A 17,345-nucleotide genomic window follows, 5' to 3' on the forward strand; every position below is an offset into this window, starting at 1 on the left:
TTTGTGTGACCACCATTATTATCCAGCACTGCCTTAACCCTCTTGGGCATGGAATTCACCAGAGCTGCACAGGTTGCTACTGGAATCCTCTTCCACTCCTCCATGATGACATCACGGAGCTGGTGGATGTTAGACACCTTGAACTCCTCCACCTTCCACTTGAGGATGCGCCACAGGTGCTCAATTGGGTTTAGTCCATCACCTTTACCTTCAGCTTCCTCAGCAAGGCAGTTGTCATCTTGGAGGTTGTGTTTGGGGTCGTTATCATGTTGGAAAACTGCCATGAGGCCCAGTTTTCGAAGGGAGGGGATCATGCTCTGTTTCAGAATGTCACAGTACATGTTAAAATTCATGTTTCCCTCAATGAACTGCAGCTCCCCAGTGCCAGCAACACTCATGCAGCCCAAGACCATGATGCTACCACCACCATGCTTGACTGTAGGCAAGATACAGTTGTCTTGGTACTTCTCACCAGGGCGCCGCCACACATGCTGGACACCATCTGAGCCAAACAAGTTTATCTTGGTCTCGTCAGACCACAGGGCATTCCAGTAATCCATGTTCTTGGACTGCTTGTCTTCAGCAAACTGTTTGCGGGCTTTCTTGTGCGTCAGCTTCCTTCTGGGATGACGACCATGCAGACCGAGTTGATGCAGTGTGCGGCGTATGGTCTGAGCACCGACAGGCTGACCTCCCACGTCTTCAACCTCTGCAGCAATGCTGGCAGCACTCATGTGTCTATTTTTTAAAGCCAACCTCTGGATATGACGCCGAACACGTGGACTCAACTTCTTTGGTCGACCCTGGCGAAGCCTGTTCCGAGTGGAACCTGTCCTGGAAAACCGCTGTATGACCTTGGCCACCATGCTGTAGCTCAGTTTCAGAGTGTTAGCAATCTTCTTATAGCCCAGGCCATCTTTATGGAGAGCAACAATTCTATTTCTCACATCCTCAGAGAGTTCTTTGCCATGAGGTGCCATGTTGAATATCCAGTGGCCAGTATGAGAGAATTGGGCATTTGGGCACAATTTGGACATGTTCACTGTGGGGTGTACTCACTTATGTTGCCAGCTATTTAGACATTAATGGCTGTGTGTTGAGTTATTTTCAGTAGACAGTAAATCTACACTGCTATACAAGCTGTACACTGACTACTCTAAGTTATATCCAAGTTTCATGTCTATAGTGTTGTCCCATGAAAAGATATAATGAAATATTTGCAGAAATGTGAGGGGTGTACTCACTTTTGTGATACACCGTATATATATATATATATATATATATATATATATATATATATATATATATAGAGAGAGAGAGAGAGAGAGAGAGAGAGAGAGAGAGAGAGAGAGACAGAGACGGTTGGAGTCAACTTGTTCATGACGCCACGTGATTCGTGAATTTCGGTTCGTAATCTGAAATTTGTTTGTACGTTAAGTTGAAAAAGATCGCTCGTAACCCAAAATGTTCATATGGAAAACCGTTCGTAACTCAAGGGTCTACTGTACTAATAATGCATTTTTGGCAATGATAAGAAAATTTTAGCTGGTTACCCAGTTTGAAGCTATGTCCGCTCTTTGAATGCTCAAGACTGGTGTTAGTAAGTCCATATCATCAGAGCTCTGCCAGTGGATAGTGGGGGACAGGGAGCCTTTTGCAAACACAATATTCATGATTTGTGGAGTACTTGGGATTTCTGCAAAGAGTAAAACAAAAACTGTATTAATTATTGTTCTTTATTTTATTGGTCCTGTAGAATATTAACTAATTAGCTTATTCTGTAGAAGTCTGAAGCTTTGGTAATCAGACAGGGTTGAAACAATGATGTGGGACACAAGAACGCACTGATAAAATAATGGGTAAAACTTTTTTGGCTTTTTTAAGTAAACGACCGACGTTAAGTAGGTTGACACAGACATAAATGACATTGTTTACGCCAGCGGTCCCCAACCATCCAGGCCGCAGACCGGTACCAGTTCATGGGTCATTTATTACCGGGCCGTACAGAAAGAATAAATAATTAGAGATCGCTGCAATAGCAATGAAAACACTGCTTCCATTTCGGGTGTTATTGCCTCCTATCACCCCTAGGTGGGAGCTTCTCGTTGCAGCAGAAAAAGCTCAGGATTCACACTGATTTTCCATCATTTGTGAGTAGTATTGTTATTCTATTATAAATCCCCTCACCCCCCACTGGTCTGTGAAATTATATCTAATATGAAACCGGTCCGTAGTGCAAAAAAGGTTGTGGACAGCTGGTTTACAGCAGCTACATGCAGACATGATTGGCTATGTCTTTGGGAGGAATGGCTAGTGCCAATCACGTATCTTTTTTAGGGAATTGTGTATTTCATATGCATGGATGCAGTAGATACAATTTTAATTCATCTAATAACCACTAGTTCCACTTCAACATGTTGCAAAGTCTAGTTTTGTGTCACGCTGAGTCTTCATAAATAGACACAACAACTTTTTAATAAATTCAGCTTTATTCTTTGAACTAATTAACCATTAACATTGTATCTGTATCACAACTACATAGTAAAACACGACGAAGTGTACTGCTAGTGCTACAGAATATTACAACAGTTAATCATGTATTTAGTTAATCCAGTTATTGAAGGAACATGATATGCATGATATCACTGTAAAAATAAGCTGGGAGGTCAGTGCTAACTGTCAATAAAATCCTTGCCCTTTGTACAAGAGTACATGTAGGACAGGTAAAAAATAGCTTACCTTGTTTTTTAACCTTGTCAACAATATGTAATAAAAATGAAACTTACGGTTCGCCACAATGTCTTTTCCACACACCAGAGAACGCACCCCTTCCTGCTCAATAAAACAGGAAAGTGAGAGTTTTGGCTGCCTCATAATTATCTGGGTTGTCACAATGGAACAGCTGGTTTCTTGCAGAACTTCCACATTTTCAAGTGTAATGATGAAGACACGGCCACATTGCACAGTGTTGGATCGGCAGCTCACGGTCAGGTTGGTGCCGATTGAAATTATGGTTTGATCCACTGTCCACTCTCCAGTACACTGGACACCGTAGGATTCTGTGGAAAAAGACACTATTTATTTCCCCCCCTTTTGGCTGCTCTCGTATGATCTGCAGATCATTCATGGTCCTGATCCACCGCAGATCATTCATGGTCCTGGTCCACCGCAGATCATTCATGGTCCTGATCCACCGCAGATCATTCATGGTCTGTATACCTGGTTTGGCAATGTTTTTACACCTGATGCCCTTCCTGATGCAGCCCCCCTTATTTCGTCCTGCTTGGGACCAGCATATTCAAACCTAGCTTGTTTTTTTTTTTTTTTATCAAAGTCTGTTTATTTTGTTTTTAATGCAGTTTTACAAAAATAGCAACAAAGAGAAAATAAAAAAAGGAACAAAGTGTCTGGGGGTCTTCTCTGTAGACCCCCAGACAGTGTATCTAATCTTCTCCAGTCTGAGATGACTAGCGACTTCTGTAAACCACTGGCAATATGTAGGTGGAGCAGAGTCTTTCCATTTAAACAGTATCAGTCTCCTAGCCAGGAGAGAGCTGAAGGCCATAACACTAATTTCTTTCTTGCTGGCGGTGCCACTCTCCGGTGTCACACCAAACAAGGCAATAAACGGGGATGGGTCAGTTACTCTCCCAAATATTTTAGAGAAAGTTTCAAAAATTGTACGCCAGAATACATGGAGCTTTGGACATGTCCAAAACATATGCAGTAGAGTGGCCAGGGCCTGTCTGCATCGGTCACATGTAGGATCTATGTCTGCCCTAATCTTAGAGAGTCTGACCTTAGTCCAGTGCAGCTGATGCACAATCTTAAATTGAATTACTGCATGTCTTAGATAGGGATGCATCGATACCATGGTCGGATCGAGTTGTTGGATAGTTCACACTTAGCGATCGAGAGCCGAGTTTTGATCGCCGAGCGAACGCCGAGTTGCTCCCGAGCCGGCAAATCTAGCGCCGACCAGTCGCCGAGCGAAAATCAGGGCACAAATCGTGTAGTGTGAACTACGCGTAACGCAGCAACTTGCACTAGGCACACGGTATCGGATGTTTAGTATCGGAGCCTCGTTTGCGAGTACGAGTACAAGTTAATGAGCGCGGTATCAGGCAAATACCTGATACCAGTATCGATACTCATGCATCTCTAGTCTTAGACAAATAGATGAGGAGAAAATTCCCCATATTATTATTTGCCACGTTTCATCCGATATAGTTTGGTTAAAATCTGATTCCCATTTGTCTTTGAGAAGATCTAATGGAGTAAACCTAGCTTGTTTTAATGCTGCACTATCCATGCACCTTTTTATTTGCTAATAATTTTAATGTATCCTTATTATATGTGAAATGTTTAAAACAATAAAACATCTATATAAAATATAGTTTAGAGGTGCTAAACACTTTTAAGGCTCTGATTATGTAAAGGGGATGGTGGTAGCTCAGGGGTTAAGGTACTGGACCAGTGATCACAAGGTTGCAGGTTTAAGCCCCACATCTACACTACTGAGCAAGGCCCTTAAACCTCTACTGTTTAGATTGTACATGGTCACAACTGTATGTCGCTTTGGATAAAAGCGTCTGCTAAATGCCACAGATGTAAAGGATTTTTTTTGTATATCATTTTAATTATTCCAGAATAATTTTACAACAGTAGTTAAAGAAAGCTAAGCATAAATGTATATTGATACCACCAACCCCACCCAACCACCCACCCAAGATGTGTTCCATCTCTTAAAGTGCATACATAAAATATGAAAAGATATATATTAAATATATAAAGGGGTGCCCAATCATATCAACAAAGTGTCAGAAAGCCTACAGGTTCTTATACTAAAAAACATAAGCCATAACATTCTACTTCTTTAAGTAGTTTCTCTTGATCTTTAAGGGACTGGTTAGGTTCACCTGTCTGGTTGGATGAAAACCTGCAGTCACATAAACTTTTGGTGAAAGAGATTGAATACCCCTAATATAAACTATTAAAACATATTTACCCACCTCCGGTTTTGTAGTTGAGGAGTAATAGAAGTACAATTTGGAAGATTACTTTGCGAAAATCCATGTCAGACCTCTTCTGTTTGCATGTTCTCTAAGATAAAACATTGTGATTTTAATTAAACATTACTTTCCATTCCCTTTTCTAAAATATTATAAAACAACATGCGTTATGTTGGCTTACCATAACTCTGCTTTTCTTCCTCTTTTGATGAAATGATTATCGCAGATGTTGCATTTCTCCAGTGACACATAGGTGTGGGTGTCTTGGATCGTTACTACTGATAAAAGGGAAAAAAAAGTAAAACCAGACCATGATAAGCTGAACCATGAGTTTGCTTAAACTAACTGCTCTAACTGCTGTGTTCTGTGTTCTAATGTCTTTTTGCGTTGCAGCAAGATGTTGAGAACTTTCTCAGGGTTGGTGTTCCCTTTAGGGGGCAATGACCTAGATTTGTGGCTTTTTTGCCGATCCTAAAACTTCAGACTTCAAAGGTTTGTGCTCTTGCACGTGGGTGTCCCATTTTATTAACCTCTTTTTTAGTCTGCACAAACATGCAAGCTTCTTAAATGATTCAATGAATGTACGATATGAGTGAACGTGATAATCTTAGTAAAAGTGCTTTACTTCTATTATTTTCCCTAGTTTTGCTATATACTTGTTATTTCTAAAATGTTAATTAAAATGTTTTGATGAGATTAATATATACATAACACATATAAACACAGTAAGAAAATAATTAATCAAAGGTAAGTTTTATTAACCATAAAATTGGAAAATTCAGAGCAAAGGATTTGAGTGCATTTATTAATAATTATTTATAATTACTTCAATTATAGAAACTCAATTTTGAGAATTTTCCTCTTTAGATTACAGAGCAGCTCTTCGGTGGGCATTAAGTCTGGGGAGTGGGATAATAAAAGCTTAATTTGGAAACATCAAACTATTTTTGTACATTTAATTAATTAACAAGTTAAAGGTACAGTAGACCCTTGACTTTAAATTTGAATGTAATTGGTTCTGAAGGGCTGTTCTTAAGTCAAAATGTTCGTTAGTTAAACCTCTTTGTCCCATAAGAAATAATGTAAACAGAATTAATCTGTGCCAGACCTCCCAAACCCCCCCTTACCTAACCTTTCTAATGTCTTAAATTGTCTTTTTTGTTTATAGAATAGATAATACTGTAATAAACAATAATAAACAACAATACACAGTAGTACTGTGCATAAAAACACATGTTAAGTTGAAAAAGATCGCTCTAACCCAAAATGTTCGTATGGTAAACCGTTTGTAACTCATTTACATTTTCAGCATTTAGCAGACGCTTTTATCCAAAGCGACTTACACACAATGAGCAACTGAAGGTTAAGGGCCTTGCTCAGGGACCCAACAGTGGCAACTTGGTGGTGGCGGGTCTTGAACCAGCAACCTTCTGTTTACTAGTCCAGTACCTTAACCACTGAGCTATCACTGGCCACTCAAGGGTCTACTGTACTACACTAGTAATCAAAAAATCATTGATCGAAAGAAAGCCCAACCACTGCCAGGTTGCCACTGTTGGGTCCTTGAGCAAGGCCCTTAACCCTCAATTGCTTAGACATTACACACAGTACTCTTAAGTAAGTCACTTTGGATAAAAGCGTCAACTAAATGCCGAAAATATAAACGTAAAACATGGAAGATTCAGTTTTATCTTTTGTCCTGGTAGTTCAAGATGCAAATAACCAGGGTTCCTATCAGGGTTCCAATTTTGTCGCATATTTTTTAAGTCTTTTTTTGTAGAATAAACTGACTGACAATTTAAGGTAAATGTAATATTACTTCGGTGTATGTTTCAGGTTTGAAAATAAATCGACATTTTATTACCTTCTTTATGTCATCTTTACCAAGGGCGCCAATCATTTAGTAGCTGCCTGTATGTTAAAGGAGCATGAATTTCCAGTGAGGCTACTACATTATTTTTATTACACAATACTGATAAGGTTTCTAGAGAAAGGCTTAATAGCTTTTATTGAACAGGACATTTTCCCATTTGTTTCCCCTTACCATAGTAAAGATTTACATGGAAACCCTACAGCCTCAAGATTTCATGACCTCACATTCTCATGAATAAATCTCTTGTTTATGCTGGTTTATATGACAATAAAATCAAGACCTACATCTGACTATTTGGTTAAGTTAATGCAATAAAACCCCCACACAATTCCCATTGCAGTCCTTACATGGTTTTTAAATTCAATTAAGAACAAGCTAGATGAATACATGAAGAAAGAAAATAAAGATTTATTTTTTCTTGAACCTTAATTCAGCTGAGGAAAATACCAACAAATGACTTTTAATGTTTTGACTGACTAACTTAATTGTGTTTTGTAAATATGAACACATTTGATGCCTGCACACATTCAAAAAGTTGGAAAAGAAGCAAAATCTCAGTCAGCATGGCCAGAAACGGCACTGCATGCAAAACCTTTATGCTATTGCCATATGGGCAAATGAGAACTTTGTAAACTGTTGTCACTTATCACAGTCCAATGCTGCATCAAGAAATGCAACCTGAAATTCTGTTATGGAAAGAGAAAGACTTGCATCAATTCTTTGCAGAAATGCTGCAAGTTCTTTCTGCCCAAGCTCATCTCATCTTTTCGTTGCTAGTTGAGACCTTTAAGTCTACTTTGCATTGTTGGAAAGGTTTTTTTTTAACTTATGTTAATAATTAACCATCGATATGTCTTGTCTAACTTAAGTATAAATAACAATGACATGGATAGTTGATGTTGAATGAGTTTTTTACTGCAATAAAAAACTGATGTGCTTTATTCAGGATGTCTTTGTCTTATACATTCATGTAATTCTAATAAACAATTAAATGTTTAAATATGAAAAAATAGAAGAAATCAGAAAGTGGCACAATGCTTTTCACTGCACTAAAATCCCAAGACTGACTGACCTACCTCTTCTAACACATGTATACTTTTGACTTGAACTGTATAGTTTTCTGTGAGTATAAGGTATAAATATAATGTAGATCAGTTTGAAATAAATTTGCTCAGTGATCTCTTCTCATGTTCTTAGTCACCTGTAAACGTGAATGAGTAAATATCAGAAGAACCAGCCTACTGTATTATATTGCTTGTACTTTTCACCCTTCACTTTAAAGGGTCTCTGGGAAAGTCCCAAAACACTGACCTTTATTAAAATGACTGAAAACATTCTGTCTTCGTAAACAAAAATATATCCAATATTTAATTAATGGGACAGGTTGTGCATTATTCAGTGATAGACTGCTGTCTCTGTACTGCTCTACAGACAGGCTGAGAAAGTCTTTTGTATCCCAGGCAGTCAGACTGTTTAACACCACACGACGACGGGGTCATTAAACCGAATCAACAAACTCAAACAAACATTTGTACCGCCATTTCCAAGACTACATATTCCTCCTTGAAATGTAAATTCTTGTATTTTTGTTAACCTGTATGTATATATCGGTTATAATCAATATTATTTCACTATAATAGTCATCCATACCTATATCTGATTTATTTTATTTCTGATATACATAGTTTATATTCATACCTATATCTGATTTATTTTATTTCTGATATACATAGTTTATATTCATACCTATATCTGATATTATATTAATATTATGTATTATATCTGATATACATGTTTTTTGTATGTGTGTGGATATACAGTATATATTTACAGTATATATATATATATATATATATATATATATATATACTGTCTATAAATAAATATACCCATAACCGATACATTGTATATATTTGTAACTATTACAATATTCTTATTTCTATATTTATTCTTATATATCTGTAAATATTGTCAATAAGAAGAGATACACTACTACTTCTATTACATGCACCAGATGCACAATTTGCACATACTGAAGGCAAGCATCAGCAAAAATGAAAAACAACCCAAATACAACAATACTTCACTAACATAGAACAAACAAAAAGAAGCCAATTGCAAAAATAAGGGTGGCCACAATAACAGAAACAAAGTAATAACTGAATGACAAAAACATCTGCAGCCCGCAATGGAAAAGTGGACAGAACAGAGATAGTGCAGAAATGAAAACTGATTGTCACAATATGACAGGCTGCTCTGGTCCTTTGAGACAACCCAGTTCTCAAAAAAGAGAAGACAGAGGTGGGGTTGTCACACCACCTCTCGGGCGACTTGCTCATTTAGAGTGGTTCCAAGTGTAAAACCCCAAAAATGGCAATGCAGAAGGACTCGACTCCAATATGGCTCACTGCCAAACTCCTTCAGCAGCTAAAATTTATAATTTTTATATTATTAAGATAAATTACAAGGCATGTGTATGTAAAGGTATCTCTAAATTCCTGGATTTTGTAAAGTTGCTTTGAGACAATGTCTATTGTAAAAAGCGCTATATAAATAAAGTTGACTTGACTTGACTTAAATAATTTAAATATTTATGTTTATATCATTTATATTATTTGAAAAACTTATAATTAATTTGATAACCCAACTCCCTTTACCCAACCACCCACTCAAGTCACAGATCAACCTATGATTAAAAGTGAGGGTGAAATGACAGTCATCATCACAGAAAAAGCTGTTTGCATTATAGAGTGCAGTTAAGGTGAAGACTTAAAAGGTTGGTTACAGGTTGTTTGAGCCTCGCAGCTGTAACCTTCAGGAAAATGATAACCACACTCCTTTATGACGATAAAAAAGAAAAAGTGAAGCAACCACATCACCTAATGATGTAAACACGTCTTTAGATTAGTCCTTTATAACTGTTTAAAGGATGGAGAAACAAATCCCTAATTTGTATATGACACACACAACATGAACAGGTTTTTGGACACCCTTTATGCCCTTTAGTTTCCACAATAAAAGCCACACTCTTTACTAACAGGTGCATAAAGTAAAGCAAATAGTTCAGGGTGGGGTTTGCATAGTGGTGCAGCTAATATAGTCAGTGCCATAAATTGAACATATAACCTGGATTAAATTCTATAATTCTATCATTTTGGTTCCATGAACTTTCTAGAATCTTTAAGATTATCTAACAAGTTGTACTGACATGAATGTTTAATGATTGGCTGTGTTGTGTATTTATTTTTCCCTTAAAACAGTAAGAAGTTGTTTACTCTTTAGCATAATTACTAATAGTGGGAAATCTTCTCATTTAAAAAAGTATTTTATTATACAGCCAGGTGCAATTAATTACCTAGATGCTTACAGTGGGGTCAAAAAGTATTTAGTCAGCTACTGATTGTACAAGTTCTCCTACTTAGAAAGATGAGAGAGGTCTGTAATTTTCATCATAGGCACACTTCAACTATGAGAGACAAAATGAGAAAAAAAAATCCAGGAAATCACATTGTAGGATTTTTAAAGAATTTATTTGTAAATTATGGTGGAAAATAAGTATTTGGTCAATAACAAACAAGCAAGATTTCTGGCTCTCACAGACCTGTAACTTCTTCTTTAAGAAGCTCTTCTGTCCTCCACTCATTACCTGTATTAATGGCACCTGTTTGACCTCGTTATCTGTATAAAAGACACCTGTCCACAGCCTCAAACAGTCAGACTCCAAACTCAACCATGGCCAAGACCAAAGAGCTGTCGAAGGACACCAGGAAGAAAATTGTAGACCTGCACCAGGCTGGGAAGAGTGAATCTACAATAGGCAAGCAGGTTGGTGTGAATAAATGAACTGTGGGAGCAATTGTAAGAAAATGGAAGACATACAAGACCATTGATTATCTCCCTTGGGGTCAAGATCTCATCCCGTGGGGTCAAAATGATCATGAGAACGGTGAGCAAAAATCCCAGAACTACACGGAGGGACCTGATGAATGACCTGCAGAGAGCTGGGACCAAAGTAACAAAGGCTACCATCAGTATACACACTACATCGAGAGGGACTCAAATCCTGCAGTGCCAGGCGTGTCTCCCTGCTTAAGCCAGTACATGTCCAGGCCCGTCTGATGTTTGCCAGAGAGCATATGGATGATCCAGAAGAGGATTGGGAGAATATCATGTGGTCAGATGAAACCAAAATGGAACTTTTTGGTAAAAACTCAACTCGTCGTATTTGAAGGAAGAAGAAGAACCCAAGAACACCATACCTACTGTGAAGCATGGGGGTGGAAACATCATGCTTTGGGGCTGTTTTTCTGCAAAGGGGACAGGACGACTGATCCGTGTTAAGGGAAGAATGAATGGGGCCATGTATCGTGAGATTTTAAGCCAAAACCTCCTTCTATCAGTGAGAGCATTGAAGATGGAACGTGGCTGGGTCTTCCAGCATGACAATGATCCCAAACACACCGCTCGGGCAACGAAGGAGTGGCTACGTAAAAAGCATTTCAAGGTCCTGGAGTGGCCTAGCCAGTCTCCAGACCTCAACCCCATAGAAAATTTGTGGAGTCCGTGTTGCCCAGCGACAGCCCCAAAACATCACTGCTCTAGAGGAGATCTGCATGGAGGAATGGGCCAAAATACCAGCTACAGTGTGTGCAAACCTAGTGAAGACTTACAGGAAACGTTTGACCTCTGTCATTGCCAACAAAGGTTATGTTACAAAGTATTGAGTTGAACTTTTGTTATTGACCAAATACTTATTTTCCACCATAATTTACAAATAAATTCTTTAAAAATTCTACAATGTGATTTCCTGGATTTTTTTTTCTCATTTTGTCTCTCATAGTTGAAGTGTACCTGTGATGAAAATTACAGACCTCTCTCATCTTTCTAAGTAGGAGAACCTGCACAATCAGTGGCTGACTAAATACTTTTTGGCCCCACTGTATGTACAAATCAAAAATACACTGTGTGTAAATAGAAAGTGGATATTCATTCATTCATTCATTCGTTCATTGTCTGTTTTACCAGCACTTTATCCTGGTCAGAGCCTCTGGTGAATCTGATTCATTGGTCAAAAGTAGTGGTGGTAAATTCGTGTGAATGAATAGTGGTTCCTTTTATGGACTCGGGTTAATCTGAGTCACTCAGTAATGTGATCCGGTTTACCTGAGTCACTTGTACTGACATCTTGATTGCGATTGAGTTACTGCATGAAAATGCATCCAAATATCACTTGTCTTCCATCCACTCATCTTCTGTAAATAAATCCTTCTCTCCTAATTCTCTTGGCACCTCACACTTCTCTTGTCAGTGACAAGTTGACACTTTTTTCTAAGTGGAATCTTGATTATGGGGGAGAGGGGGGTGGACTCACCTACCAATCAGATGTGTATATTAATGGGTCAAGGGTTCAAGGGGGATGGTCAACAACAAATTGCCATGGTAACTTGACCCAGTCAGGCAGCCACAGTGGCACCAAAACAAACAGTCAATAATTTACCATGGGGACTATGATACTCCTTAAGTGGTACAGTCCTAAAGTAGCCTGTAAGCATTTGCATTTTAATAATAATATAACTATATTTTGTTTTAAAAATATAAAAATATGCTGCATTACTAATCTATACCACTACTACTGATAATAATAATAATAATAAAAATAATAATAATAATAGCAATAATAATAATAGCATGTGCATAAAATCAGTCACATACTGAACAGCAGTGTGTTTAACCACTTGTTTATTGGAATAATTAATTTATTACTTAGATTCACGGACTGAAGTCTGTTCAGCCAAACCATCTGAGTCTGCGGTGTTTCGGTGAGTCTGCTCACTCGCCTTGTGTACTTAGCAGCAGCCAATCAGAGGACTCATAAGACCCGGGTTAATTGAGACCTCGGACTCAAGGTCACCAGTCCATCAAAGGACACACACACACACACACACACACACACACACACACACACAATAGGCTGATCAAGGAATCAAACCCAGCCTTCTTGCTGCAACTGCACCACTGGAGTGGATATGTGCATTTTAAATCTGATAAATGATGAAAATTTTGTTGCCCCCTTTTGTATAGTTTAGCTAAAGATGTTTGCAACCTTTAGTATTCAGTGCACCCCCTCCAATCCTACATAACACCTCTGTATATGATGTAATCTGCTCAGTTGCTTCAAAGCTGAACCTTTTCTGATGGTTATCTAAACTTAAAGTCAAAATTATTTTCACATCCTCTTAGTTATCTGATCCTTTTTATCAGGATATATGGCTGTTAGTTTTATAAACTGACATTTCTAAATGATATACAATAGTGGCAAACTAATATTGTAAGTGAATTAATTACATTCTCACATTTAATGACAAACAGCTTAGATTAGAACTTTCGGCCTCATATCATGGGTAATTCCAAGGGAAATAAGTGCTGTTTTTTGGTTTTACTCATGGTTGTATTAAAAATCTATGAAAGGAGACTATCATCCTACTTCAGCCATGTTTGACTCATGAACCTAGCTTGGCGGTTTAACTGGTGTTTTTCACATTAAGATACTTCATGTCATGCTTTTGTAACATATTTACCAAAGTATTTTAAATTAATGATTACATACACCGATCAGCCATAACATTAAAACCACCTCCTTGTTTCTACACTCACTGTCCATTTTATCAGCTCCACTTACCACATAGAAGCACTTTGTAGTTCTACAATTACTGACTGTAGCCCATCTGTTTCTCTGCATGCTTTGTTAACCCCCTTTCATGCTGTTCTTCAATGGTCAGGACCCCCACAGGACCACCACAGAGCAGGTATTATTTAGGTGGTGGATCATTCTCAGCACTGCAGTGACACTGACATGGTGGTGGTGTGTTAGTGTGTGTTGTGCTGGTATGAGTGGATCAGACACAGCAGCGCTGCTGGAGTTTTTAAACACCTCACTGTCACTGCTGGACTGAGAATAGTCCACCAACCAAAAATATCCAGCCAACAGCGCCCCGTGGGCAGCGTCCTGTGACCACTGATGAAGGTCTCAAAGATGACCAACTCAAACAGCAGCAATAGATGAGCGATCGTCTCTGACTTTACGTCTACAAGGTGAACCAACTAGGTAGGAGTGTCTAATAGAGTGGACAGTGAGTGGACACGGTATTTAAAAACTCCAGCAGCGCTGCTGTGTCTGATCCACTCATACCAGCACAACACACACTAACACACCACCACCATGTCAGTGTCACTGCAGTGCTGAGAATGATCCACCACCTAAATAACACCTACTCTGTGGGGTCCTGACCCTTCAAGAACAGCATAAAAGGGGGCTAACAAAGCAACAGATGGACTACAGTCAGTAATTGTAGAACTACTAATTTTACCAAACTTTTTTCTTTGTTTTAAGCTAGCAGAGTGTTTATTCTTCCAACATAAATGGGTGCTACTGTAAAAACTGCAATTTCCCTCTGGGATCAATAAAGTATTCTGATTCTGATTCTGAAACTGCACTGAGTCTAGTCATGTGTAGAGTCTATGCTTGTGTGTTTCTTTGACTGCTGAGTATAGAAGTAAAGAATAGCTCACTTCCTACAAGGTAGTGCAATTTTCCCAATCTGCACTTTTGGGAAGAAATCTATAATACCTGTGTGTATTGCATTTTTTCATCTTTTTTGTACATAAAAAAACTCAACAGAAATCTAATTTAGCTTTTTTTTTCTTGTTTGACCTTGTCCATGTAATTATTTGAAAGTGTATCTTGCATTTGCTCCATATGGGAGTGTTTCTATTTATTTTCTGAGAGTGTTTCTTCCTCATAGAGTTGCTGGCTCCTCTGTTGGCAATCTTGCAACCATGATGCAAGGCTCAATCGGGTGTGGTTTTCTGCCAGAGCAGATGCCTGTATTCTTTATTTCTTCCTGGGAAGTCAGCCAGTGTCACTGCATTTTTTGCCCTTCACAACAGAACTGCCCTGGATGAGCAAGCTGCCCTCCTTTTTGGAGTAGGCACGACATTTGGATTCACTCTGAGCATGGGCAGTGCCAGTTGGTGGGGTTGGGTGCTGCTCATTCAGTGCAGCTTGTTCTAGGTTGTCGCAGGTGCCATGAGCAGCTTGTCATACTGTGACAGTTTTTAATTTTGCGCTATACAGACTGATGTATAATAGAGACAGGTACAGTATATAAAAACTTCAGCAGTTACATCACTTATACAAAACCATTTTGTCCTAGCTGAAAAAGTCCCTTATTATGAAAGGTTATGTGGTCTATTGACCTGAATTCTCTGATGAAAAAAACAAAAGCAGCGTACGCTTTGAAGTTGAGCTAGGCAACAGTCTTTAATGAAACACCTCCAGGCAAAATAAATTTTTGGCTTTGTAACCCTATTTTAGCTGCCTGAGCGGAAACATGTACAGTAAAAACTGTCCTAATGGCAGACCTTGATAAACACCATACATGGCCCTTGATATATGGCAATTCTAATTCTAATTCTGTTTTACTTTTACAACAAATATCTGACTGCGCCTACATCAAAAGAAGTAATTTGCCCCTTAGATACTTAAGTCGGCAATTTACCAAAATGTAATTGATAATTGGGTTTATTTAAAGCAGATACAGTAGACCCTTGACTTACAAATATTTAATTGGTTCCGAAGGGCTGTTCTTAAGTCAAAATGTTTGTTAGTTAAACCTATTTTTCTCATAAGAAATAATGTAAATAGAATTAATCCGTGCCAGACCTCCCAAACACCCCCCTTACCTAACCTTTCTAATGTCTTAAATTGTCTTTTTTGTTATAAATACAAGTATATTTTCCCTTAAATCTTAAATTATAGAATATACATTACTGTAATAAGCAATAATAAACAACAATACACAGCAGTACTGTACATAAATAACACACATCACATTTCAGTACTGTACGTGTGCTGTACCATACACCATAATACATTTCCTTTTTTTTTATATAAAATGTATCTACTAGAAACAACAACAACTCTCATATTTCTCTATTATTTCCTACTTTATTTCAATTGTGTTGTATTTTGTAGGTGTAATTCCTTCCTTCTTCTCTCTCTCACTGTTCCCTCTGAGAAAAGTTCATTTTCTCACCACTGCACTTCCTCTGCACATTCTTTGGGACCATTTTAATATAGAATTTTACAAAATATAAAGAAAACACCAAAAACCACTCTCCGCTCACTATATATATATATATATATATATATATATATATACAGTACAGGCCAAAAGTTTGGACACACCTTCTCATTCAATGCGTTTTCTGTATTTTCATGACTATTTACATTGTAGATTCTCACTGAAGGCATCAAAACTATGAATGAACACATGTGGAGTTATGTACTTAACAAAAAAAGGTGAAATAACTGAAAACATGTTTTATATTCTAGTTTCTTCAAAATAGCCACCCTTTGCTCTGATTACTGCTTTGCACACTCTTGGCATTCTCTCAATGAGCTTCAAGAGGTAGTCACCTGAAATGGTTTTCAGGTGTGCCTTATCAGGGTTAATTAGTGGAATTTCTTGCTTTATCAATGGGGTTGGGACCATCAGTTGTGTTGTGCAGAAGACAGGTTACTACACAGCCGACAGCCCTATTGGACAACTGTTAAAATTCATATTATGGCAAGAACCAATCAGCTAACTAAAGAAAAACGAGTGGCCATCATTACTTTAAGAAATGAAGGTCAGTCAGTCCGGAAAATTGCAAAAACTTTAAATGTGTCCCCAAGTGGAGTCACAAAAACCATCAAGCGCTACAGCGAAACTGGCACACACGAGGACCGACCCAGGAAAGGAAGACCAAGAGTCACCTCTGCTTCTCAGGACAAGTTCATCCGAGTCACCAGCCTCAGAAATCGCAAGGTAACAGCAGCTCAGATCACAGACCAGTTGAATGCCACACAGAGTTCTAGCAGCAGACCCATCTCTAGAACAACTGTTAAGAGGAGACTGCGCAAATCAGGCCTTCATGCTCAAATAGCTGCTAGGAAACCACTGCTAAGGAGAGGCAACAAGGAGAAGAGATTTGTTTGGGCCAAAAAACACAAGGAATGGACATTAGACAGTGGAAATCTGTGCTTTGGTCTGATGAGTCCAAATTTGAGATCTTTGGTTCCAACCGCCATGTCTTTGTGAGACGCAGAAAAGGTGAACGGATGGATTCCACATGCCTGGTTCCCACTGTGAAGCTTGGAGGAGGAGCTGTGATGGTGTGGGGGTGTTTTGCTGGTGACACTGTTGGGGATTTATTCAAAATTGAAGGCACACTGAACCAGCATGGCTACCACAGCATCCTGCAGCGACATGCCATCCCATCTGTTTTGCGTTTAGTTGGACCATCATTTATTTTTCAACAGGACAATGACCCCAAACACACCTCCAGGCTGTGTAAGGGCTATTTGACCAAGAAGGAGAGTGATGGAGTGCTGCGGCAGATGACTTGGCCTCCACAGT

The 17,345-nt window shown here is 38.5% G+C and overlaps 1 protein-coding gene across 1 annotated transcript in view; it reads right to left on the bottom strand.

Moving 5' to 3' along the window:
• Positions 1-5,076, bottom strand: part of il23r (interleukin 23 receptor) — a 30,425-nt gene extending 25,349 nt beyond the window's left edge. The window contains exons 1-3 of the mRNA XM_062998163.1: positions 5,013-5,076; positions 2,787-3,059; positions 1,554-1,696 (exon numbers count right to left, since the gene is read on the bottom strand). Coding sequence (XP_062854233.1) covers positions 1,554-1,696; positions 2,787-3,059; positions 5,013-5,076 — 480 coding nt within the window. The remainder of the gene's footprint in view (positions 1-1,553; positions 1,697-2,786; positions 3,060-5,012) is intronic.
• Between the last annotated feature and the right edge of the window lie 12,269 nt (positions 5,077-17,345).

This window comes from Trichomycterus rosablanca, chromosome 6, assembly GCF_030014385.1.
Source record: "Trichomycterus rosablanca isolate fTriRos1 chromosome 6, fTriRos1.hap1, whole genome shotgun sequence".
NCBI classification, from domain to species: domain Eukaryota; kingdom Metazoa; phylum Chordata; class Actinopteri; order Siluriformes; family Trichomycteridae; genus Trichomycterus; species Trichomycterus rosablanca.